Below are 27,293 nucleotides of genomic sequence, written 5' to 3' on the forward strand. Positions count from 1 at the left end.
GCTGAAACCAGGACACAAGGACAATCTTTGTCTTAGCTAAATGGGCTCTGTGGTTGCTAACTTCTGAGGAATAGGCACAGGCATACGTGACCTGGATGGAGTAGCATGACCCAACATCTAGGCACTTTCTTAAGCAGACCGTGCCAAAAGAGTACAGGGTTTAAAATTCACCACATAGTGATGCTGTGACATGAAGCACTTGTTTTTCTGAGGACTGTTCTAAACTGTTCAAAATAGATACAGTGCCTAAGATGTAGTATCTGAAGAGATTTCAGAACTTGGAGCTGCTTTTCCATGAGGGTTTCATCCAGGCTTTGACAGGATACATTCATGGAAATTTCCCCAGCTGTAGTGTTTTCTTGCTCTTACTGGAATGGATCAGCTCTGGAAAGTGAAAAACAGTCAAAAGAAAAAAATAAGAAGGAATGGCAGGGTGGGGAAAGAGAAAGTGAACTGCTGTTACCTTTGTAAGAGCATCTCCCAAAAAAGCCAGCTGTTGATGTAGAATTGAAACCAGTGTCTGTGTGTGGTCTCAGGATCCTTTTCACAGCAGAACCATACTAAAAATAGGCTAAAACTTGCATTCAGATCCGTAAGTTGATTTTCAGTGTGAGAATTGATGCAAAAAAATCAACCCAACTGCACAAATTGAGACAGAAGATTTGTGGTCACAATTAACCCCTGGAAACATCAGCTTAAATATAGAGCAGCTCTGCCTATCAAAGATAAGGACACAGCTGTGGTCCAGAGTATGTGACACTAGGATTGGCCTGGGATCTCTGAAAAGTCTTGTTCAGAGGAAAGAAGGAGTGACAGAGAAGACAAGGAAAAGATGTTCTTCCAGTAACTGCTCCTCACAACTTTGTGCCAGGCCCATTCAGCCTAGCCAAGCCTTGATTTATATGTTTTAAAAACACTGAGCAGCTCCAAAAGTTGGCTGTGTCCCTGGAGAGGACTAGCTGGGTCAAGATAAAAATTCCTCAGCAGTGTTCATCCTTTTGGAGAAAAGAAAAGCTGTTCTGCTTTTCTGCAAGGCAGAGTGAGAAGAGATATACAGTAGCAGGCAGACTGACTGACTCCTTCAGCTGCTGAATTGAGTGGAAGTGCATTTTCCCTGGTAATTGCTGGATGTCTGAGTATTTCATCTAACATGAAGGTAAGACAATTGCTTACTTAATTTGTACTGATGAAGTGAATATGGCAAATGCAATGAAATATTAATTTATATGGAGAAATACTTGGCTGAAAATGTAATTGGGCAAAATTGCAAGAAAGAAGAAAACTGAAAAACAATACCTTGCACAACACAGATGAGGAAAGTCAGTGCATCAATCTCCTTTTTTTCCTTTAACCTGAGTAGTGTAAAGATTACAGAAAGTTTGAATAGCTGCATGAGCTATAAAGAGCAGAAAAAAACAACAAACAAACAAAAAAACAGTAAATTTAGTTTGCTTTTGCTCCTCTTTTTTTCAGGTGCTGGGGATTTTTGTGTTGCTGGAAGTTACAGGCTTCTTTCCTATTTTTTCCAGGTGAATATTTCTTTAGAAAATTACTGAACACTAGGCATGGATAATTTAACAGACGGTTCTGGTGCATGTCATGGGACAGGGCTTAAAGGGATTTTCAGATGTATTTCCTGGGAGAGAAGACACTGTTTGGTGTCAGCATTGCCCATGCCATCAGTGATGGCAAGAGTGCAAAATTACGTTGTCCCTTGCCCCTGTCAGGTGGAAGAATAACATGCACAGCAGTGGCATGAGCCTGCAAAACACAGTGCAGGTTGCCCCAAGCCAACCCTCATTCCAGGGGCAGGTTGCACCCCAACTTTTTGAGAGCTGCCTGGGAAATTCATCTGCACCCCATGGCATACACAGCCCCTGACCACTGCCTGGCCATCTCCAGATGTGGTCTGGCCCCTCTCTGCTTTGCAATGTGGAGCTCATCTCTGAAGGTGTCCATATGGACTCACAGAGTCCCTACTGACTGTCAGGCCAGGTGAACATGCCTAGTCTTTTCTGTTGTTCACTGACCAGAAAGTCCAGGTGGGAAGCAATTTTGTTCTTCATTAAAAGCAAATCCCAGTGGTTTTTAGAGGGAGCCTGATGCCTGTAATTTATGTTGAAGGTCTGCTTTGCTGTTTTGGAAAGTTTTGCACTAATGCTTATGAATGGAAATCACTGACAATCTCCCTGTTTTGCTTTTATACTGAAAAACAAAAACAAAAACGAAAAACAACCTACTGGAGCAGCCCTTCCTATCCAGTCCATTGCCGCTGGAATTCTTTTGGCCCTTGGTCCGAGTGTGATGGCTGTACTCACAAACAGGTATAGATGGCCGCACTTTATGTATGCATGATTTTGCAAGCATATGCTCACCCCTTCTCTTCCCCGTCCCCCACCCCCAAGACATTAAGAAACTGCCATGTCTTTAAACCCAAATCAACTGTCAAACAAAAGCACCTGAGGTGCCTCTTTCCAGAAGAACAAAAAAGTTTCTGGGCCCTAGAGAAGGAAAATCCTCCAGTCTGTCCCCTCTATGTTCTCTTTCAGAGCTATGATATTCATGTTGTAAAATAACTTGCACTGTTTTTATTTTGGTGATAGCTCCAAAAAGCTCAGCTGAACTGTCCAGTAAACTGAGACTTTCCTCAGCTGATGTTGGTTTGTACCACTTCCACTCATTTTTCATCAGAGGAGTCATATTTCAGAGCAAGAAAACTTTGTTACAAAATATTGTCCTCAATGAAAAACAAGTTGATGATTTTTACAGTGCAACTCTACTGATGTGCAAGACACTTTTAACTTTGATTTTCTTTCTCATTTACTTTGATGTTGCATCAATTAGGGAGGGATTGGTCAAAATTAAAAATGTGCCATGATACTGTATTTATTCTTTTTAGAAGCAAAAAGTAGCCCAGTTGATATTATGTTTTATCATCTTCCATAATGATATTATCACTTTGAAGAACTTAAGAAAATTTATATGAGGGATGACTGGTCCTATTAAAAATGTAAAATAAAACTGAAATTTGTCAGCAGCTTCCTCTTTGTTTCAGTTATGTATTAGATTGTTGAACAAACCAGCCAAGTTTATGTATCAAGACCTTACGGTTGTGAGTTTGGACCACTAACCTGTGAGTTAGTTACTATATTGTAGTAGTACAAACTGTGGTTATTCTTAGAAAAAAATAGTGAATGCCTCATTACCTTTCAGCAGTAGAGCAGCAGCATTGTCTTGACACTATTAAATTATTTCTTCTTCGCATTTAGATTTTCTAAGATCTCCTTTGATTTGCATTCAGATTCGAAGACGGACAGTAGCAGTTTATGGGCAGTATGGGGGAAACCCCTGCTCTGGCGACGCTTTTGAAATAAGACCCTGCACCCCCACAAGGGGATGCCCAACAGGGGATGGCTGTGGTGATCGGTTCAGGTGCTTTTCAGGTACTAAGATCTTTTTCACGATTTTCTGGTCCTTAAATTTAAGAAGATAACCTTGTTGTCTTTTACATTTATAAATGGGCAATACCATTTGAAAACCCTTGACCTACATATAAATTTGATTCAGCAATAATTTTCCTTTTTTTCGGCCATAGATGTGCATGTTTTTAATTTTTAATTTACTACTATGCCCCAGAGTACTCTTTATTATTATCAATATTGTTATTGTTATTGTTATTGTTATTGTTACTGTTACTGTTATTGTTATTATTAGCAGGTAATTAAGGATGCAACCTTAGATAAGACTGTTCAAAGCTGTTCTAGATTATATCCAAACATCCTGGAAACTACCTGGGTCCTGAAAACCGAGGGACTCAAAAACAGTGCTAGAATCCAAACAACTTAGGTCACTTGCACACACACACACATACACCAAGAAAAAAAAAATTACCTCAGTAGGTAGACATATATCACAGAAGAATACGATGTTTTGGTGCTATAAGAGAGATAATCAAAGTTAATCACATGTGATCCCTCAAGGCTAATTATGCACTATTTCTTTATGTCTATATTTACTGCTGTTTCACAAGCCCTTCTGGGCACAGACTGTTCTCTGTGTGAGTAGACAAGCTAGCATCATAGATAACTGGGATTTTTGCTTTGGTTTTAGGTGATTTATTTTAAATGAACAAACATTTCTCCTTTCCCCATGCATTTTTGTTTTCATTTAGGTCAGTGCATTAGCAGATCTCTTGTGTGCAATGGAGATCAGGATTGTGAAGAAGATGGCACTGATGAAGATCGATGTGAAGAGAAGACGACTATATGTGATATTGATAAAACACCTCCAAATGCAGAGCTTACAGGAACAGGGTAATGTTCTGTGCAGAGCTCAGCAGTACTGGTGCCAAATGCATTTAAGTTTTGGTTGTATTTACAAGCTCTGCCTGTACAGATAGACTTCCTGGGCCTATGGTAAAGCATCCAATATGTAAAAGTGTGCAGTACAGCTAATTCCAACATACCAGTGGCTCAGTGTGGTTTGGATGTACCTGCCCTTTGATTTGAAGCACAGAATAAAGCTTCCTATCGCACTATTTAAACACACATCTTCTAAGATGTGAAACGAAGCATAAACCAAGAGCACATAACCATCAGCATGGAATAAAATGAGCCAACAATACCCATTCTTTCTGCTTATTGCTCTTGCATTTGATACTGTGGATCCATATGGATTTCTACTCATTCATCCCACCTGCAGCCTAGCAAAATAATTGTCTCAAGTTTCTTTATCATATTTATGTCACTTGGAATGTGATATAATTCAGATACAATACAAAAAGATTTTGGAATGCATGTCCTGTCTTTTTCAGTTTTGCATTAATTGCTGGAAAAATGTAATAAAATCACTTGTGTTAGGTGTGAATGTCTTAATGTTAACAGATTCTGACATGTGTTTGTTTGTGTTGACAAACCAAGAACATTTTGTTTTCCATATTCTAACATGTTATGCACATTGCAGTTCTTCAGATAAAAGGGGTCATCCCGTTGATATTCCCTTTTTGTAGATAAACAAGCTTTCAATCTTACCTGCAGATACAGCATTCAGTTACAATGGCTTGGTAATTTCTACCTCCTGTACAATGATTTGCTACCTCTCTGTTTTAATGATCTTTCATTGTTTTCCTCTCATAGCTTTAATGCCATTACTGGAGAGACTAGGGGAAGAGTCATTCATACAAAAAACTTTGGAGGACAATGCAGAAAGGTCTTCAGCAATGACAGGAGAGAATACTACAGGCTGAGTGAAAGCGTTCTTGCATATACTTTCCAGGTATGTTTCCATTAAGCACACGTTTGTATCTAAAGTAATGATTATAAGTCAGAGAATGATGCAAAGCTTGTAGGGTGTTTTGGCAGGTAGGCTTCCCTAAACAAAGCTGAATGATGCCTATTCCCTCTCTGTAGAGACTCTCATAACTGTGGCTGCTCTTCATCTCTCACAAAATTAAAGGCAAAGAGAAGGATCCTGTGGCACTGTATACAGCTGTCAGCTGGCTGGAGTTGTATCAAACAAACACCACTGCCAATAGCAAAAAATGTCATTGCCACCATAGTGTTTAGGGCCATATGTCACCAGATGCTCTGTGAAAGTTGTGTCAGCTCATGTTGAGAGAATCTGGTATATTAAAAGCTAAAATAAATAAATTAGAATGTATAATCATTGTGAAGGTTTTTACGTAAGCTTATTATTTTGAAAGAGACTGATTTATATCTTGCTAAAATGGAAAGAAAAAAAAAGTAATTTCTTGGATGTGATTTCTAATTCTTTCATGATTAGACTGAATGTAAAGCCAACTCCTTAGAATAAGTATTGGTCTGAATCAACCTAAGAAATGTGATGGGCACCTGGCTTTGAAATGCTTCATGGAGATCTTCCATTGATCTCCATCAAGTCATTGTCTCAGAGATTTGCTTTGTCTCCCCCTTATCAAAAGCATGCCAAGCAATCCTTAAAGTACTTTATTTTGTAGCATAAGTATGTTTTATATATATATATATATATATATATGCATATATATATGTAATGTCCTTTCCAATAGTTCCAACTTTCTGTGAAATCTGAAACAAACGGATTCAACCCGAAAAACACATCTTTTTTTTTTTTTTTTTTTTTTTTTTTTTAATCAGGAAGGATTCACTCTATTCTGTAAGTTATCATTTTTAACATGAAGCTTTTTCATGAAGCCCTTTATACAGAATTCTATCTTTAATCTTCTAGGTTAAAATTCAGAATGATTTCAGTTATGAATTTTTCAACAGTAGTTGGTCTTATATGAAGCACGTAGTGAGGCATGAAACATCAAACAGTGGACACTATCATAAACACAGTGAAAATAAGAAGCACGGGCAAAAGGTATGTATAAGTTTTCACAATAGCTTAGTATTTCGCATAAAAGTTTTCGTCACTTTTCTCAGGCACTTTTCTAGTGAGATGCACATATTTATTCTATCCAGATATTTTTGGCACAAAGTGCATGACAGAAGAAAAATCCCATATAACCTTTACAAAGAAATCACTGGTTTGGTTACCAATTAAGATGAGTTGGCTGCTGTTTTTTATTTCTCCATTTTACCTTCTTAGTAGTGATTTATTTATTTACTAGTTGTTTACCTCCCTATTTGAGAAAGAAAAACATTGTCTTCTTGTCATAATTAATTGACTTTTTTCCACTTTCTTGTAACAGTTTACTGCACTTTTTTTTCTGCTACCTTTGTCAGTATCTTGGAGTGACAAAAATAACTAATTCTGTGATTAAAACTAAGTTATTTTGTAATACCATAAGAGAGAAATCTAGTGTCTTAGGCAGCCAGGAATCACAGCATTTATGCCTTTGACTTACTTAAAAAGAAGCATTAGATAAATAATTTCCAACTGACTCTGCATTAAGAAGTATAACCTCTATCCTACAGGAAATAAACTCAAGCAACAAACATATAAATTTTATGGTATCCAAGCTGACAGAGAACAAGCTTGCTTTACTGCACTAGCAATGAAGTATTTTGAGACTTAGTGTAACAAAATTCAAAAGCAACTGTGAGAGTCTGAGTGTAGGCATATAGGATTTTATAATTCAGCAGCATCCTCAGGATGGCTACAGGCCCTTATGAGAAGGGCTCCTCTAGACAAAATAGGGGTGCAAAGAACACTTCTCTGGAGCCTCCAATTTGCTTTCAACAACTCTGTCAAGCTGAGTAGTTTTGGTTAGCAGCCAATATCACGTGCACATCATCTGGCTGCTAGAAACCATCCCGTTAGTGAAATGGAGCATGACTGATTTCTTTTCCTTCCCCCAGAGTAGGCAGCTGATGGTTATTGAGAACAGTGTGGAAGTTGCTCAGTTTATTAACAACCGCCCAGACTTTCTCACTCTTGCGGAGCCATTCTGGAAGGAACTTGCCAACCTTCCAGTTGTCTACGATTACAATGCCTACCGAAGATTTATTGAGTATTTTGGGACTCATTTCTTGCAGTCTGGATCTCTAGGAGGACATTACAAACTTATATTTTATATGGATACTGACAAAATGAAAGCAGAAGGTAGAGTATTTGTTATCAGAAACAAGCTGAACAAACAAGAATAAAAATTTCTTTGCGTGTTCTTCCAGATAATATCTAAACTCTAGTAAGAAATTTCTACTTGTCACTACATTCTCCTCACAGGCAAAAAAAAGATTGCTAAAAGTGGTCAAACTACAATGTTTAGTTACAGATCTGCATCTGTGACCTGCAGTGCTCTGGGTAGTAAAGATTTGCTAGTTGGTTCAGGACCTCACAAGGCTAGTGCCAATCTGAATTTCAAGTAATGTTAAAGCCTAAAAGTTACTTAGAGGTAGAGATTGGGTAAAACTGCATAAAGTAGAATAAATTACAAACAGAGCAAACACCAGAGTGACACGTATGATTGTACTCAGTGGGGAGCAGTGCTGTAGGATTAGGGATTGCTGAGAAAAAGAATGAAAGAAGCAATAAACTTTTTCCAAGTATACCTTCCATCTGTCAGCTTCCGTGCATATAGGCTTTAGCAACACATGGACCTTCTCACAGGACCTGTTTTTAGCTGCCTTCTAACTTTTTTCTTTCTAAACCACATCTGTAGTCAACAAGAAACTCAGAAATGAACCCAACATACTTTACATGTGCAATATTGTTAATGGATGGATTATCTATCTGGATTAATGGATGGATTATTAAATAGATGGATTAATATGTCCAGAGGAGGGCTATGAAGCTGGTGAAGGGCCTGGAACACAAGTCCTGTGAGGAGTGGCTGAGGGAACTGGGGTTGTTTAGTCTGGGGAAGAGGAGGCTCAGGGGAGACCTTATTGCTCTCTACAACTACCTGACAGGAAGCTGTGGGGAGCTGGGGGTCAGCCTCTTCTCACAGGTAACTAGTGATAGGACTAGAGGGAATGGCCTGAAATTGTGCCAGGGGAGGTTCAGGTTGGAAATGAGGAGACATTTCTTCTCAGAAAGAGCAGTTAGGCATTGGAATGGGTTGCCCAGGGAGGTGGTGGAGTCACCGTCCCTGGGGGTGTTTAAGAAAAGGTTGGACTTGGTGCTTAGGGACATGGTTTAGTGGGTGATGTTGGTGGTAGGGGGACAGTTGGACCAGATGATCTTGAAGGTCTTTCCACCCTTAATGATTCTATGATTCTATGATCTGCAGCTCTGAGCACAACTGACATGTACCAGTGCACCTCATCAGGTTGGAATGTATTCATTGTGAAGAAGAAGAAAATAGAGTGCTCCAAGCTGGATGAAATGCTACGGATTTCTTCAGGTAAATGCTCCATAGTGACTTATATAATTGTCATGTCTAGAGCTTTCATGTCCTTCAAAACAGATGTCAAAATGAGGAGCAGGTATTGATAACTTTGTTGAACTGTATCTTAGGGTAGATTTAGATTAAATATTAGGAATAAATTTTTTACTGTGAGGGTGGTGAGGCCGTAGACCAAGTCACCCAAAGAAGCTGTGGATGCCCCATCCCTGGAAGTGTTCAAGGCCAGGCTGGATGGGGCTTTGGGCAACCTGGGCTGGTGGGAGGTGTCTCTGCACATGGCAGGGGGTTGGAACTCAATGATCTTTAAGGTTTCTTCCAACCCAAACCATTCTCTGGTACTATCATTCTATCTATTTCTGATTTTAACAAGTTGAACCCAGACACCAAGTGCCAAGATTGAAAGGCTCCCCAGCTCCCATCAAATGTAGCTAATGCTTTCCCAATAGTGATTACTTTCTGGACACATGGAAAAACAGGCACCCCTTGGATATATTATCCATGTAGGAGCACTTGATCAAGGCACAGATGTTTCATCTGCAATGATGTGTCCTTTCACTACTCGTTAATACATATTTTGTGTGTATTGTTTCTATTTCCATTTGTGAATTAGCAATGCTGGTATTTTCTGTGTTTCTCATCCCAATCTCCAGGAAGCGGCAGCAATAAGATTAAAGGAGACCCCTATGTAGAAGGAGGAAGCCAAAGTGCTGTTGCTGGCCTTAGTTATCTAGAACTGGATAATCCTGCTGGGAACAGTAAGAAATATTCCTTTTGGGCCAGATCAGTGACAGACTATCCCAAAGTAATTAAACAAAAGGTAAGGATATTTTGCTGGAGCAGAGATGAGCAGATGGGATTAGCTCAAGGGGAGAAATGATTAAGCTATAGCTGGTGATTAGACAGGCTGTAGTCTGCAATCGTTTTGTATTCAGGTCACTTTATAAAGAAAAATTCACAGGACAAAAATTCATGAAGCTAATATAAAGTGATCAGCTGAATCATAAATCTAGCCCTTGGCAAGTCAATACCTACAATTTTACAAACCTTAAGTGACTTTAGTGGAGTTCTGCTTAAGAATAGAGGGTTACCCTAACGTTGGAGAAAGCCCCTTTTCTGAAATATATATTGGCAGGTCTGTGTGGCTTCCACTCAGCTTGCCAACTTCTCTCTATGCTTTTTATCTCTCTCCCTTTTCTCTGCATGCAGAAGTTTGGCATACTGGGTATTCCGTGAGCCAGACATTTCAAAGTTGAGCATGATCATATTCACTGCTACCTTGTTTAAGTCCCTTTTGCCCAAAAACTGAAGAATGTTATAAAACCAAAAGAATTGTCAAATAGTTTTCAATGAAATGCAGAAACACAGAATATCATAAAACATGCAATAGAAATGCAAAAACGTTTTTGGTTATTGCTGCCTTTAATCACTGGTCAATGAAATTACAATCTTTAGCTTTTTATACTGAAAATAGCTTCAGTGAGGATAAGTGTTATTGTGCATTGGTGGTCTGTGTTAAGACACACATTTATCTCAACTGTAGTCTCATATCTCAAATTTTTAAACATGTCAAAGCATTAGCTTTAAGAGATGCTGTTAAGCAAATCCAACTTTCCAGAAAAAAAACTAATATTAAATATTAACATAAGAATTTAGCCAGTTAGTTAGGAAATTAGAGCATCTTTCAAGCCCCATGTGCAGGAACATACATCACAAATTATCTCACATGAAAAGCACATTTATGAACACTTATATCCCCAGTATAACTACTTAATATAAATGTTTCTCTACTGTATGTAGCTAACACCATTATACGAGCTGGTAAAGGAAGTGCCTTGCTCCTCAGTCAAAAAGCATTACCTAAAACAAGCCATTGAAGAATATATGGCTGAAAATGATCCCTGCAAGTGTCGGCCATGCCAGAATGGGGGTGAGGCGGCTGTGGATGGAACTCAGTGTGTGTGTTACTGCAAACCTTACACCTTTGGAGCAGCTTGTGAGAAGGGAACTCTTGTGCAAGATCAGCCAGGTCAGCACTCATTAACCTTGTGTGAGTTCAGAAGTGGCATGTGTGTGCTCTTCTGCTTCTGGAGTCTGTTTGCCCAGCTGCAAAAACTGAACAAGTGGCTGATGTTGGGCAGTGGCTGCTGCCCAACACACAGCACGGGGATGGTCTTCTTGTTGAGTCTGAGTCCTGTTTATTACATCCAAGCAGTACTTCACAAAGAACCCTTTGTGTTATTATTGTTAAATACAGTGGACAATATTAACAACTCATAAGGCAACCTTCAATAAATATATATGTAAATATATACACACTAAATGACTGGGTATTGATTACTTTAGAAATTTTTGTTCTCTGATTTTTACTTAGTTGTAGCTGGTAGCTATTTCTGTGATTTCTTAGATGGGTAAGTCATATAGACTCCATGGAATTATTCTTAAGTAAAAGGTGAATTTGGGAGAAATTAGTTGCAATCTGGACCTCTCCAGATTCTACGGTCACATTTTAGCTCATCGTTAGCTTTGAAAAGTAGATGGCAGGTTTTTTTTGTTTGTTTGTTTTGTTTTGTTTTTTAAGGACAACAATCCTACAGAGTGGTTAATGTGAAATATTCAAATATCCTCAAATGTAACGTAGGTGTTGTTGATGGACACTGGAGCTGCTGGTCTTCCTGGAGCTCTTGTTCAGGGGAAAGGAAATCAAGGAGTCGAACTTGCAACAACCCCTCCCCAAGTGGTGGAGGGAAGGCCTGCATAGGAGAGCACCATGAAAGCAGACCCTGTGAAGATGAAGAGTTGCAGCATTTGCGGTAGGCAGAAAAGGAACAGTTGGATAATGAATACAGGAAGAATTTTTAAAGTAATCCAAAGGAGCACATAAGCTGTAGAATTCAGGGATTTGAATTCAAGGGCACTTGTTGAGCTTTCACGTTTAAGTTGAAACAAAATGAAATTTAGAAGCTCTGATTCTGATACAAAGTAAGACTATAAAATGGGGTAAAAAAACAGTAAACTTGGCACCTTTCTGTTTAGTACTCTCTCAGCTAGCTTGGCAGTGCCTGATTTAAATATAATCGTGATGTAAATGGGACATATAATAGTCTTGAAAATGGGCTTCTTTGGGAAGTGTAGTATTTTGGGAGGAAGATAGACTAAATTAAACTTAATTGTATTTTTGTTTTCTTTATAGCTTTATTGAACCACACTGTTTTGACACATCCATAACTCCAACAGAATTCTGTTCACCTCCTCCTCTCTTGGAAAATGGATTTATTCAAGTAAGCTATTTCTCTTACTCTATTTTTTGTCCTATTCCTATCAGCAGTGTCTCAACTGCAGTTAATATAGAGATTTGCTTGTAGACCTGTATTTATCTTGTTAAGCTTTATATCAGAGCTACTGTATAGCAGCCTTTTCAGCATTGTTCCCTGGCTGACTTTTACAAGACTTTGTATTAAGAATAAAAGAAAATCAAAAAGTCAGAACAAAATCTTTGTTTTTCTGGATCTGGATCTTTTTCTGGATTCCTTTTCTTTTTGGCTATAGAAAAAAAAAATCTACTTGTCCTATACACATTTAAAAAAAAAAGTGCTACATAAATTACATATTAAAGTCCACAAAACTGGAGAAAAAGCAGCACAGAGAATAAACTGTCCAAGGTCATCCAGCAAATCCCTAGCAAAATTATAAACAGATTTTAGCAATCTTTAGTTTGTATCCTGCGAATCACCATTGAATTTTCTTATTCTTTGTTGAAACTATGATCTGGCAGGGTATTTGGGCTGACTAAGTTGGGCCTACTTACTAAGGGAAACAAAATTCTTCAGGGTATAAATTATGTCTTCTCTATTTCTCCTCAATAAATAGATAGAAGGATTAGTTACAAATCCATCAGTTGTCACTGCACAACTGCAAACTGAGGCAAGGTCCTAAATTTTGTGTTCTCTCTTTTGCTAGTATTTTTTTCTGTAATTGATAGTTGCCTCCCATATGAATATTTTTGGTTCAAAAACTAAAGATAAAACCCTGCGCTTTTAGGTGTAGTCTCAATTTTTCATAAGATTTCTCCTTAGAACAGAAGGTCATATAAAATGACAAAAGACTTGAGTCTTTAAGTTCAGTTCTTCTGAGTGACCATATCATATTAACCTTTAGGGAGCAGATAACATGCCATCCTAAGAATTAGCAAAGCCATATACTCTCTACTGATCCCTCTTGCATGGCTGTTCAAGGGCTTATGTTCCTCCCTTAGTGCTTGATAACAGCTATATTTGCAGTCAACTTATGGACTGTCAAGAGAGCACCATTCCATCACTGCCAGACCTCTGGCACAGGTATGCTTGACCTTAGCCCTACCTTTGCTAAGTTAAGGTAACCAGAGTATTCTATATTCTGCTAATCTTTTGGTAACACCTCCATTTTGATCACATTTTCTGACTATCAATAACCAGCACTGCCCACAGTATTCCAGACACTCTCAGCAGTACTCTGTGAAGTGACATTAATCCTTCTCACTGTCCTCAGCATCCCAGTATCAAAGGGAGTTCAACACTGCTGGTGATTCTTAGATTATATATTTAATATTTAATCTATTTCTTTTCTTCCAGAATGCTGAAAACTCATACCCTGTTGGGAAAAGCATTGTTTACGCTTGCAGACATGGATATTCTCTTGTCGGTGATCCTGTTGCTAAGTGTGGCAGTAATTTAGAGTGGCAATTTGGAGAAAGATATTGCCAGGGTATGTTGGATTCCCATTTTGAAATACAACTTAACTCCAGTGAAATGTCTCAGAATGTCTGCTTTCACCTGTATTTCCCAGATCCTTAGGCAGAACTGGGTCTATGTTGACTTTTATTTTGAAGCCACATTTTGTTAGATTGAAATAGAAACGTCCATACAGTCAAGTCTTAAGGAAGTGAAAAGACAGGAAGTGGAACAAGGAGACTAAATTCCAGTCCAGGGTTTACTTTCTGTGGGAACAGCCTTTGTTGCTTAATTCAATCCTGTGGCTATACCCAAGAACAATTGGTATTGTCTATTTGTAAAGCAAACCGAGTAAAATGTCCAGTGGGCAGTACTGGGCAACCACAAAGTTCTCAAATAACCTTGTAGCCTATCCCTACTAGGTTGTTACTCACTTGTATGAACCATTAGTAGGAGCATGGATCCTAAGAACAGAGAATCTCTGTATCATCTGTATGAGGCAGTAGAAGGAGATATTACCACTCCATCCTTGGCATGATGAGTTGATAACCTGAGTTAACATGATCAATATATTTCTACAGGAACATCAGCTAATCTTACTGTTCAATTTGTTAAGAAATTAAGGGGAAAATAAGATGTGACCACTTTCTGCAACCCACTGGTTCACTGTGACTGTCTCAAATTCTTCATTCCTTAGAAACTTCTTGTCTCCTACCTGTCCTGGAGGATGGCTTGCAAGGAGACCCATGGAAACCTTCATATGAGATTGGTGAGAAAATAACTCTGTCCTGTATACAAGGCATGCGCTTAGAAGGAGCACGCTCCATTCTGTGTGAGCCCAGTCTCAAGTGGTCTCCTGACATGAAAACTATTCAGTGTGTAAAAACAGGTAAGCCATTGCGATCCTCCAAATGCAGCTCAGGATTTTACTTTCCTGGACAGACTACTGGTAATACAGAAGTGACACAGCACTATAGCTGATATAGTGATAGAGAAATTGCATTTTTATTGCCCACAGGATGTACAGAAAACATGAGTGCATGCTTTCTGTGGGCTCCTCAAACAAGATGTCTTAAGACATTTTTTCTGAGGTTTCCTTACGGCTTTTTAATTCCCACTCATACTTGTAACAAGCATTATCATCAACAATATTTTAACACATTACCTGGGATAAATGTTGTCTATTCTGCCACCCAAATATACTTCACTTTCCACCAAAGTTGTGTAATGCCACCACCACATGAACTGCACCTTACAGATACTATTTCTCTATCTGGAAGCTGTTCAGTGCACCACAGCAACTCATGACAGAGAAGGGACGGGGCCTGATGGCTTCTTTTGCCTGCTTGACAGTCACACAGCTGATATGGAGTAAATCACCAGGAACTGGAAGCAAGGAGGAAATGGTTCTTCTGGTTCATGATAACAGATGTTGAAGCTATCAACAGTCACTGGCAGTCAGTATGGCAGAGAAGGAAACAGAGTATAGCATAAAGCAGCTTTGTCTCAGTTCATCTTTTCCAGCTGTGGAGGGCAGACAAGACTTTCTCTTTTGCAGTCCTGTGATGCTGGTCAGTGATGCAGAAGCATCCAAGCAGCATGCTGCTTCAAGCCAGCTACATCCTCTCCCCAGGTTTCAGATGCTGTCACATCCCTGCTGAGACCCTTGCTTGGAGGCAACTAACAGCCACTGCTGTTACCAGGTAGATTAGTCAAGGGAGGTGATCCTGCCCCTCTACTCAGCCCTGGTGAGGCCACACCTGGAGTATTGTGTCCAGTTCTGGGCTCCCCAGCACAAGAGGGACATAGAACTACTGGAGTGAGTCCAGAGGAGGGCTACGAAGGTGATGAGAGGACTGGAGCACCTGTCGTATGAGGACAGGCTGAGAGAGCTGGGCCTGTTTAGCCTGGAGAAGAGGAGACTGAGGGGAGACCTCACTAATGTGTATAAATATCTGAGGGGAGGGTGTTGAGAGGATGGAGCCGGTCTCTCTTCAGTTGTGCCCAATGACAGGATGAGAGGCAACAGGCACAAAATGAAGCACAGGATGTTCCGGCTGAATACGAGAGGGCACTTCTTTACTGTGAGGGTGACAGAGCACTGGAACAGGTTGCCCAGAGAGCTTGTGGAGTCTCCTTCTCTGGAGATACTCAAAACCCACCTGGATGCCATCCTGCGCAGTGTGCTCCAGGTGATCCTTCTTGGCAGGGGGGTTGGACGAGATGATCTTCAGAGGTCCCTTCCAACCCTGGCCGTTCTGATTAGGCATAACTCCTATGTCTCATGTCTGTCCTCTCCTTAGCAGCCAATTGCAGCCCAAAGTGGCCTGATCTGAGGCAAAAGGCAGGTGACAATCAGGCTTAGACCACAAAGTTGCAGCAGCCCAGTCTCAGTCATCTGCTGATTCCCATCTGTTGCTGATTCCCAGTCCTAGTCATCTTTTTCCGTATCACATCCACATGCACACCAAGAGTAAGGATTTCAGAAGGAATAATACACCTGTACATAACACAGCTCACTGTTGCTGAAGTACAAAAGTACTGGAGCTAAAGTACGACTGTTGACAATTCCCAACACGTTAGGCTTAGCCTTAGTGACCCTGTTTGTTTGTTTGTTATATCACATACTCAAATTTCAGTAACAATTAGTTTCAATTGTTTCCATCCTTAGAAAACCGTGTGCCTTGCTTAGGGGAGCATTACCTTTGTACAATATTTAAAAAAAAAAAAAGGAAATTAGAATCTAAAATTAGATTAAATTAAATTAGAATAACAATTAAATTAACCATTTAAAATAACAAGGGATATGAGATAAAAAGGGCAAAAATTAAGATGATCTGTGTATATGCAGACATGGTGGTACACATACATTTGACCATACTGAAATAAGGTGGGTGGGAGTATTTAGTCAGTAATAGTGTTGGTAACAGTCAACTATACAACAAAGAGCCCCAGATCTGGAGACAAGGAAGTAATTTCTGGTGGAAATTTTCCCTCTGCAGGCAAACAGGGTTATGTCTGCTATCTGTACTGCAAAGCACTACAGCTTTATTTTTAGTTCTCTGGCAATTTCTGCTTGTCTATTTTGCTTGGTAAGTCTTAAGCCTTACAAGAGATTTATTTAAAAAAAATAAAAGCAACAATGTTCAGGGATATTAAAGTTTAATGTTAAAGTAGAAAACAAGAGTCACCGAGTCACCTAATCTAAAACACAAATCAGGATAAACCTTTCTCTGAAAGTATGTCCGTACGGATTTAACAGAGTCATGCCATTACTTGCTATAGAAGCCTCTAGAGGAATGTGCAGCAAAGGCCTATTTCATCTTAAAGTTTGGAATAAAACTCAACAGTCACAGAACATACATGTGTACAGTACTCCTCCCTTCCCCCCCCCCTCCACTCCCCCCCCCCCCCATTCCCCCCAATCATTATTGCTGTTGCTTTTTTAAGTTATTGCAAATTAAGAACTACATGGTGGAACTTGCTGTTTTCATTACCAACAGTGCATAACAATTTTAAGGCTAACTATTTCTACATGGGGCTTTGGAGCCATAGCTTTTCTGGTGACAGTAGTAAAGCCAGTAACTCTGAAACCTAATGATAAAGCTGTTGGCAGCACTGTTAAGTTTAGCAGAAACAGACAGCTGCACAGAAATGAGATGAATGTTAAAGCTTGAACATTATGCCTGTCTCCTTCTATCTGACTCTTGACCCATGGATAATTTACCATTCAGTAAGTTTGTAAAGCGTATCATATCTTTTTAATAGTTATAATTCCTTCTATGCAGTACATACTTTTAATGAACATGCAGGATGTGACTTTATGTCACAGCTGTATAATCCAGTGTCTTTTATGCTCAACTGATAGGATAATTTCAGAGTAGACCTTTAACAGCCCTTGTTATTCCTTAATGCTCCTTAATAGCATTGTCTGTGCTCTTCTACTTCAGAACCCAGTGTGAAAACAGAAGTGACAGAGCCTAAATGTCAGCCATGGGAGAAAGTGCAGCAGTCACAATGTGTGTGCAAAATGCCCTATGAGTGTGGGTAAGTTCAGGCTGAATTTGGCAATGGCTTTCTCACTTTATTCAAGACCAATTAAATTTCTTAAAGTTTCAGTCTATGACAGATTGGAAAGCTTTACTCATGAGAAGCTGGCATTATACTTTGTTTGCTTTACAGCTCAGTCAATGTCCTGCTCATTACTTACCTGCCTTGTCAGAGCTGTCATTGGGTTTTACTGATGATGGAATTTGGTTAGATGACAGAAGGTGAAAGGATAATTTCAGCTCCACTTGATCTGTGAAATATATGGAAAAGGATAAGATGATATTTTGAAGATTTAGAAGATGGAGGAAAACTTAGAACAGAGACCCTTGGGACATAAACCATCAAAGCAGTAAGCTGGTGAAATACAGATTTCTTTTCCCTGCTGAGAGACTGGAGTGTTATGAACGGCACAATAATCTCATCTCCCATTTACACAGCAGTTTGCACAGACCAGTCATGTTACCTTTCCTGACCTCATAACTTGCAGACCAGACTTTATTTTTTCCTATTTGATCAAAGCCTATATTCAGTAATAAACAATGCAGGACAAAGGTATGGAAATGAGTCACTCTCGCAGTTCTTCGCTAAGTATTAAGGGAACAGGACCAAAACAGAAGAGTAACATGAAGAGGCTTAAGAGCACCTGGCGCTGATGGCCAGATGTGCCAAAGAGCTCAGCACTCCAACATTTGGGCTGGTTTTCACAGACCAGATAAAGTTTCCTATGAAGTCACCACTGAGTTCTGGACATGACATCTGGCCAGTTTATGTCACAGCAGGAGCTAAGCAGTTTGGAAAATTCAGGATAGCATTCTCTGTAGCAGGTGGAAGAAATTTTGAAGTCCTCTCCAGATTTCAAGGTTACAGAACTTCTCATTGGAGTACACGCACTTTCCATCAGCCATATAGTTCAAGGGTGCCCTGCATGGTTACTCAGGTTCTAAGCCAAAATGGGCTTAGATTCTAAGCTGATTCTAGATTCTAATTAGATTCTAATTCTACAATTCACAATTTGAACATCTCAAAATTAATATTGGTCAGCTTTGTTCAGGTTTTGTAGATCCACTGGGCACTACCCTAGAATTTGAGGCCATCGTCTTGCTTAAGTGCCAGGTTTGTAATAAATCTGTCAAGAGTCTATTTCTATATTTAAAATATTTAGGTATTTAATGAACCAGGTCCTACTCTTTTTGTCTCAATACTGACTAAAGCGACGCAAAAACCCCCTTTCAGGTTCATGGGTGCAGTGAAGTTAGTCGCATAGAAATTGAGGGGAGTCCACAATGCTGGGGAAGGCCTTGAGTAGAGTCACAATTACTTTGAAATTAAATTAATTACATTCAGTTATGCATTTAGGCTTCAGTTAAAATTATTCTACTGGCTCCTGTTTCTATTTTTTTTAATTGCATTCAAAATGGCAGGAAGATAGATAGCAGTCATTTTTGTTACCCGATGCTGTCTTTTCACTGTCTTGAAATAACACATATAATAATAGAAGGATAAATCATTGTCTGTCAAAGCAGACCAATCTACCAGCCTATTAATGCTGTAGGACTAAGGCATGTAAGTAGATCTTGGTCCTTCCTCAGAACACACGTTTTACTCTGCTGTGGTGGTGACTCTCAGCAGCAGCCTCTGCTCAGGAGGTGAGAAGTTCACACAGGAAGGCAGAAGCACCATGGCTTCAGATCCATCATACATCCTTTCAGTCTTCAAGAGACCAGCAACAGAGACTTCTAGGTACAAGAACCCCACAAGAAGCTGTTGAGGGCTCTGTCATCCTTCATGACATGGTGATGACATCTATCTTCCCCAGTTATAGCCAGGGAACAATCCCAAGCAATGGAGCTGCTGAATTACTAAAGCAGTTCCTGGCAGTGCTTTGGCAAGGGCCAGCTCCCAGATAATTCCCAGGCACAGCTCAGGAGTTACGAGGGTCAGAGACCATTCCTAACATGCAATGTAATGTGGTCTCCTCCTTTTGTGGACAGTGAGTTAAAGGTATGGACACCAGCTGTTCTACTCTGTATGAATTGGCCCTATGGCCAGGAAATGGTCAGAGCACAGTTAGCGTATTAGTATGGATGAAGACACGGAGGCTAAAGACCAGCTCCACACTGAAGCATGGGATTCAATAATTTTTCAATACTCCATCTTTTTATGCACATTTATTTGTGTAGCACACAGGTCTCTCTTAGGGGTTCTCAGCCTGTGTTGGATTAAAAATTATGGTCTTGAATACAATTTTTAGAAGTTAAAATAACTTAACAGTTCAATTTCTCACTTTTTTGTTTCACTGAAATTTGCCTGCCTCTCATAGCAGGTGAAAGGGAGAGACATCATCTGCTGACTTACAGTTATTTTATTTCCCATAATATGTACTTTAGTAAATGCTTGTTCTTACTCAAGTTTTTTTTTTTTTCCTCTTTCTCTTCTCCCAGGTAAAAGGTATTGAATTTTTCAGATTCCCTTTGCACAAGGACCCTTCCTTGTCTCTAATAACTTTTATTGTGCTACTATTGTTCCCCTGTAATATCCTTTCTCAACAAGGATTGCAAAATATTAAATACTCTTATGAGTACGGATTCTCTATCCTTTTTCTTAGGCATCTAAACATGTCGATTTCCACTGACTTTTCCCCAGGTGACCCAGCCATAGCAAAAATGTACACCAGTCTCAAGACAGCTAGAGCTAGACAAAATAGAAAACACACTCCCTGCATTACTTCCACAGCAAATAGACCTTCTGAGGTTCAACCAGCTGGTTAAGTTGGCCTCCCTCCCCTCTGTTGGATGTCACTAAAGTGGTGCAAAGCAGACATTAACACACTCCTATCTCTTCAGCTAAATTAACTTGCCTTGTAAACTAGCTTTTGTCCTTAAGGCTCAGATATTGAGATTTATCATTGTAAGGCAAATAAAGAAGGCCTCTGAGCAATTTTAGATGTGATAAACAACTTTACAGATTAGATGCTTCCCCTGAATCACACTATGTTCTTCCAAATCTAAGCCGGTATTTCAAAATCAAGAGTTTCCTATACCTCTGTCTGCAAAGATAACTTTCACATCATAAATCAGTGCACCACTATCTCATAGGCTGTGCTACTAGACAAGCAAATGATGTAATGGAGACAGATGTATGGGCTCCTTTATTAGCTGCTTGGTGCTACATATCCATTGGTCTGTCCTCTTGCTGTGCCTCAGAATAAGAGTTAACCTTATTCCTTATGTTAACAGAAGAGCAGTAAGGAAAATGCAGGCAATAAAAATTTATTAGGGATTCAGCAGCTCATATTTTGACTAAGCACCACAGTTAAGAGACCCACTGCAAGTGAGGACACTAACTTCTTAAGGAATATAATACAATTAGTAATATTTGAAGACATATTCAGTTGCAGGTAAATGCAAGTCGAAGTTCTCAGGATCAGCTGATAAACTGTACTAAATTTTAAATATCTTAAAGATGCAGGACGTTATAGATAATTTAAGCTTTCCATAAATCCAACCTTTTCAAGACATTTCAGAATCACCTCTCTAAGAAGGATTTTTCTAAATAAAAAAAAAAAAAGAAGAAAGAAAAAAGAAAGAAGAAAAGAAGAAGAAGAAAGGGAAAAAAAAGATGAGGAAGAAGAAAAAAAAAAAGAAAAAAGGAAAAAATACCTCAATGCTTGACCATCAACTGAACAAAGTTATAGTGAGGACTTTCCTACCAGAGCTTCCCTCTCCCAAATACCTCTTCCCCTGTCTGATGAGCCACTTGCACATGACCTGTTACCCTTCCCATCATGAAGCCTTGTGGAGCTTGTTAGGGCTATTTGCCCATTCATTATCAGCCTCTCATCCCCGCCAAACCACCTGTTTTGCTGAGGTTGACCCTCAGAACCAACCTGTTAGGTACTTAATTTTTCTGTGGGAGTGTTTGCGAGCTCAGACAGAGGAGCTGTGCTGAATGAGAGAGGGGTCTTTGGTTCTGCATCTAAAGCTCTCCATCTCCTAGGAGTATCTCTGCTCTCTGGTACCCTGTGCAGTGCCTTACCTCTGGCTGTGCCATGCAGCCAGGACAGCATGGGAAGGCCACCTCTGAGGAGGCAGGGCTTTGTTCATCCCACACAGATGTCGTGGAGTGAATTAAGAGCAAGTGGAGAAGCTTGGGTTTTGAGATTACAAAAAAAAAAAAAAAAAAAAAAAAAAAAAAAAAAAGGCTTTTTTCCCCCCTCCTATGCTTACAGCATGAAACACAAATAATAACTATTTCCTGGAATTGTCCCTGAAGCAAATACTATCTAAGGTTGTCCAAGAATCGTTATTACCACTTTTACAAGCTAATTTTGGTGGTATTAGCACAACATCTGACATTCAAGAAACAAACATGTAAACTCCCTAGATAAATAGAGCAGATTTCTCATAAAATTTCTGTGTACATGTACTCATTTTTCCAGAAATAACTCTGGTCTCTGATGTTGGATCACAACATTTTATTTGGTAAAAACTCAGGTTTTAAAGGACAGTAGAGAAAAGGTCTTTAAGTATATTCTCATCTCTTTCAATTTAGAAATAATTATAAAATAATTTAATATTGTGAGTATATATCATTATTTGTATATGAAATATTTTGTTTGTATGGACTTGTGTGTATGCATGTATATCAGAGAATAACCGAGATCTGAACTCTTTAAATAAGAAGTCTCTCCCTCAGTGCCACTGAGGTTAACGGCAAAATACCCAGTGATGTTCCTGTCCTCGGACAGGTGCTGTATCTGCTGAGGAGCAGCAACCTGTGGAAAAGAAAAAAGTCTGAATTATTCATGCATCTAAGTCTCCAGTTCATCTCTACACTCTTAGGATTTACCTCAGTGAATAGGGAAAACAGAATCAGACACTGAATGTTTTCCATCCTCTTAGCTCTTTCTAAGACATACCAAGATAAAACACATTTAAATGTATTTTTGTGTGTGTTTTTTGTTTTCAGTCCTTCCCTGGACATCTGTGCCACAGATCAAAGAACCAAGAGAAACATACCTTTAACTGTTTGCAAGATGTATGCCTTGGAGTGCACGGGCAGAAAATATTCTCTTACTAGCTCAGACAACTGCAAAACTCCTCAGGCTGCTGAGAAATCATGTGGATCATGCCATTCATGGGAAAGATGTGATGGTAAGATTCTTCATGATTGTAAGTGAAATTGTTTATACAAACAAAATGAAATCTTTATCCCCAGTTACACACTACGGTAGCTCTGTGCTGGGACGGCATTTCCAACCCTCCCAGCAGCACCAGGCGCACACAAACTGCTGAGCTGGTTTGAACCATCAGCCCAGTATTTGGTGGCTAAATATGGCAGAAAGACATGGAAAACCCTGCAGGAGACTGTAATGGAATGAGCTATCTTTGGGAAAAGCTTATTTCTGCTCCCTTGTGAGTGGGTTACTCAATGTGATGTGCTTCAGTAAGCTTGGGGTGAAACCCTTGCCATACTTTTTTCACCGACTCCACCCATTTTAAATTCTGTAGCATGGTGGAGGGGGGAAAGGAGGAGGAGGACAACACAACACCAAATCCCGCATTTCCATTTCGATGGGTGTATTTTTTAATATGTTATCAACCCTTAATGAGCAGAGGTTTCGTAGGTCAGTCTGGAATCTTCCTTCAGCTGTTTTCCTCCTTGTTTTGTTTTTTAGTGTTCATCCCTTATCCCCTTTGCTTCTGCTAGCTCAAGGCTACCAGTCTCACTGTTTTCTTCAAGGTTTCCTTGTTTTCTTCAGCTTAAGACTACAGTCTCATTCTGTACTGTCTAGAAAAGCCACTTGCTTTTGTTTGTACTTCACCGTATATCTCCAGTTTCTCATATTGTGAACAAAGGTGAAGGAATATTCCCTCAGAGAAAACAGGCCCAGACTTTTGCAATCTGTCTTTAGTGGAAGTTCTCAAATTCCCTGATCTAATTTCCCTGAGTGTCCTCCATTACACTGCATTTAATGGAGGGTTGGCAGAAATGGGAAGATAAAGGACTAAATTAGGTTTTCAGAAGTGCCTCAGATAGAAGGCACAGTTATTGTCATATTTTGACAATAAAAAAGATCACTTGATAGGAGTTTGTCTATTTTGTCTACCAACATTGAACGGACAATAATAGTAGTAATAATGATAATAATAATAATAATAGATAATAGATGATAATAATAATAGATTTTCAAAATTGGCAGGAGCCTCAGCAGAGACAAACAGAACATACATGGTGTTGTTAAACATACAACACCAAAACAAAGACATAACTGTGAAAGATAAATCTCAGACCTTCTTATCTGGTTGTTTAGCTGTTGTCACCAATACAGCTACACATTTATTTCTAGGAGCAGATCCTTTGATCATAGTGAATTACCTATATGTAAATAAAAATAGAAGTGGTAAGTATGTTCATGACCGGTTTGTTACTTCCCAAGGACAGACCTCTCATCTTACATGTCACCTGGAATGTGGAGCAGTAGATACGTGAACGGGTGCTAGCAGATTTCAAGCAGAAACATCAGAGATACCTTTGAGAGCAGGATCTCAGGCACCTTGGTGAAGCTTTTCCCACAAGCACAACCAGACTTTCTGAGCAGAGGAAGCCCCAGTAGGTGCACTGGGTTCCTAGGACAGCCAGCACCACTTGTTTGTGCTTCTACTTTTTCCACGGAACCTGAATGTTAGCTAATGTTAGTTCTCGTTAGGAGAATCGCCCTCTACACATCTCTATTACTTCTGCAGTTTTGCTAGAAATGTTTTGGTCTGTTTTCCGTTGAGTGGGATGCCATCCCGAGTGCTTTTCCCTCTCTTTCTTTTCTCAGCAGAGTCCAACAGCTGTGTTTGCGATGAAGATGCACCGTGTGAAGAGGGAGGCATCCAGATCTGTGCTGAAGTGAGCGGCTCCACTGCCCATCGGACCATGACGGAGTGTGAGGCTGGGCGGCTCAGGTGCCGCGGGGAGACCATCACCCTTGTCAGCATAAGGCCTTGCAATGTGCAGAGCAAATAAGATGTGTTGTGGTTCGTTTTGTGTGTTGCCGTGGGATATGTCAAAATGTGTCAGCTCTTGGGCAGGACATACTTCAAACCTTGCTCTATCAAATGTAAGTTCTGCCGTGAAGTTTACTGCAGCCAAAGAGACCGTGTGCATTGGCTCCAGTTGCCTCTGGCCTGAGGCTCTTCACCAGGCAGAGCTGCACTCACTGCTACTGCTGACCCAAGGGCTTTTGGCTTAGGCCCCTGATTTAGCACTGTCAGGTTTTCTTCGTGTTTCTGTCACAATTAAAAAATGTTCCTGAACTACAGTTGCCAAAGTAGTGATGGATTACAGTGTCTAACATTGTAAATACATTTTTCTGAAAGCCACACAACCATATGCATGTACTGATTATATTTAGATTCTCAGAAAAAGAATAGCCTTTACAAAACAAGATGTATGATTCCTCACTTTTAATAAAGTAACTTCTTCCTAATGTGCCTTACTCAGCTGAGCAAAAAGCATGCACAGCATTGAAACTGTCGTTGAGCCTGAAGCTTTTAAAGGTCAAAACAATGTGCATTAACAGTAAAGTCAGCTTAAAGTAATGAGAATTCCTATGCTTTCGGCTTCTTGTACACAGAAACACTTCATGAAAAATCACCATTTTACACTGTCATAGTTATCACTGTGAGCTACATTTCTAAGCGCAGATAACTGCATTGCATGTCACATACATTTACGTTTGTGCCCAAACTCGTTTGCTCACAGACCATTGCACATGAAAGTCTTCCACCAGAGCTTTCCACAACTTTCTCAAAGGGAAACACATCCTCACAAGAATGGAGACACTCTGTATGTAGCTCCCCTGGAGATAACCTTTGACAATCTCCTAAGATTGTTCCTAAATAAGAGGAGTCTTTTACACTCTTTCCTTATACACCTAAGCACGCTGTCTAGCATAATGAGGCAACGACTTCTTGGTTCACATAGGGTGTACCTTTCAAGCTGAGGTGCTCATCCCGGCAGTATGATCCCCTCCTGATTATTCTCACATGCAAATAATGACTAAGGGCTGGATAGCAAATGATCAAGCCAGTGCAGTACTACTACTAAGAAGCTTTTATGCTTTGTAATTAACAGATTTTACTTCTTACTATTAATAAATGCCTACCAGATGAAATAACTCTCTCAGTTTTTATGTTTGTACCTGTAGCTTTCTCACATAAACCCTCCCCTGAATCATAAAAGCTTTCTTTCTGTGGTAATGAGAATTAAGCCAGAGCAAAAATGGTCTGCTTTCCTGTGGAGACTTCTGCTTCCAAGGGTTTTGGTGGAGGACAAGGCTTCCACAACAGTGACCAAGAGGACCTCCTGTCCTTTATGCTCTCTGGAACTTAATGGCTCTTTTTTTTTTTTTTTTTTTTAGAAAATTATACATTTTGCAGACAGCTTACAGATGAAAATAAATAGAATAAAAGCGAAGTTAATCAGTTATTTTCTCTGAATTACTTGCTGAATATGAAGGAGAAGGATTTTGGGGGAGCTGCTGAATGCTTGCCCCCCTGTTTACTGCCAGCTTTCTTTTTCACAGTTCCTAGCCTTTTTCTTGGGTCAGCAAGCACAGCACGTGATTTGACAATGAGCCCACTAGGTGGCAACAGCCTCCATACTTGCTGGAGGCAAAGAAAATCATCTGGAAAATTCTAAACAGAGAGCGCTGAAAGAAAAGTGACTTGGTGATTCACGTCTTCAAAGAAGAAAATGTAGAAAACCAGCATAGGGTGTCAAGAAATCTTGAGAATCATACAATCACAGAATGGTTTGGGTTGGAAGGGACCTTAAAGACCACCCAGTTCCAACTCTCTGCCATGGGCAGGGACACCTCCCACCAGACCAGGTTGCCCAAAGCCCCATCCAGCCTGGCCTTGAGCACTGCCAGGGATGGGGCATCCACAGCTTCTCTGGGCAGCCTGTGCCAGTGCCTCTGAATTCCTGATTAAGAAACAGTTAAAAAAATAGTAAGGTTGCCTGATACTCATCTTGACACAACCAGCCGGAACAATTCTTCACATCCATGAAATGAAGTAGTCCAAGATAAGATAGACGAAATATTGATGAAGACTGCATTTCAAATGCTTCATCTAGTCCTTTACATCTCACTGTTTACGTGACACATCTAAATCTTTACAGGGCTCTTTTGCTCCTCCCCTTTCTTTCTTATTACTCACTCTGTCTCTTCCCTTCCTGCTCCTCAGCCCAGCCAGCTCCTTCCCCGTAACCACCTTGTAGACCCTTTCCCTCCCAGCCTCCTGTCCGTGGGTGTCCAGCACAGCTCTGTTCCCCTTTGTGCCATGACCCCACAGACCTCTCCCCTGGGTTCCCATCACGTTCTGCTTTCGGTCTTGTATTTGCCCAGGTCAGAAAGTACTTCATCCCTCCTGAGAACACCTTACAGCATTTTAGAACAGACATAAAGCCTTTTAAAAAACAGAACAAAACAACAACAACAAAATCCAGCTGACTGCCTAATCCTGCTTGGAAGGGGAGAAGAAGTAAGGTAAGTAGGTAGAAGTTTTCTTCAAGGAAACATGACTATTTAAAGAGGAAAACTGATTTCATGTAGGACCAGTGTCTGGGAGGACTATCTGTCTAATTGTTTGTTTGTTCATCCCCATGGTGTGTACACACATCTGCTGGCAACACTTTGGCCCTGTCAGTACAGAAGGATCCCCAGTCAATGCTGCTCCCCTCTTCATCCTCATGAT

The 27,293-nt window shown here is 39.9% G+C and overlaps 1 protein-coding gene across 2 annotated transcripts; it reads left to right on the forward strand.

The window, feature by feature from the left end:
• The first annotated feature begins 666 nt into the window (after nucleotides 1-666).
• Nucleotides 667-25,704, forward strand: C7 (complement C7). Of its 2 annotated transcripts, none has more exons than XM_040540081.1 (18): nucleotides 667-1,156; nucleotides 1,474-1,529; nucleotides 2,249-2,324; nucleotides 3,302-3,443; nucleotides 4,172-4,313; nucleotides 5,136-5,274; nucleotides 6,223-6,357; nucleotides 7,299-7,542; nucleotides 8,672-8,785; nucleotides 9,439-9,605; nucleotides 10,586-10,814; nucleotides 11,427-11,598; nucleotides 11,979-12,066; nucleotides 13,396-13,528; nucleotides 14,192-14,383; nucleotides 17,445-17,541; nucleotides 22,513-22,697; nucleotides 24,374-25,704. In XM_040540081.1, exons 1-18 carry the CDS (start codon nucleotides 1,151-1,153, stop codon nucleotides 24,556-24,558), a joined length of 2,502 nt encoding a protein of 833 aa, XP_040396015.1. In that variant the 5' UTR covers nucleotides 667-1,150; the 3' UTR covers nucleotides 24,559-25,704. The 2 variants fall into 2 exon arrangements, with proteins under 2 accessions (XP_040396015.1, XP_040396014.1); XM_040540080.1 differs by having other exon boundaries at nucleotides 674-1,156; nucleotides 24,371-25,704.
• The last annotated feature ends 1,589 nt before the right edge of the window (nucleotides 25,705-27,293 follow it).

The sequence above is a fragment of the Cygnus olor genome, chromosome Z, assembly GCF_009769625.2.
Source record: "Cygnus olor isolate bCygOlo1 chromosome Z, bCygOlo1.pri.v2, whole genome shotgun sequence".
Classification (NCBI taxonomy): domain Eukaryota; kingdom Metazoa; phylum Chordata; class Aves; order Anseriformes; family Anatidae; genus Cygnus; species Cygnus olor.

Excerpts from the sequence above, each read along its gene's own strand:
- C7 (XM_040540080.1), top strand. Across the intron at positions 3,444-4,171 it reads TCGGTTCAGGTGCTTTTCAG|GTCAGTGCATTAGCAGATCT; the intron begins GTACTAAGATCT and ends GTTTTCATTTAG. Across the intron at positions 8,786-9,438 it reads AATGCTACGGATTTCTTCAG|GAAGCGGCAGCAATAAGATT; the intron begins GTAAATGCTCCA and ends CCCAATCTCCAG.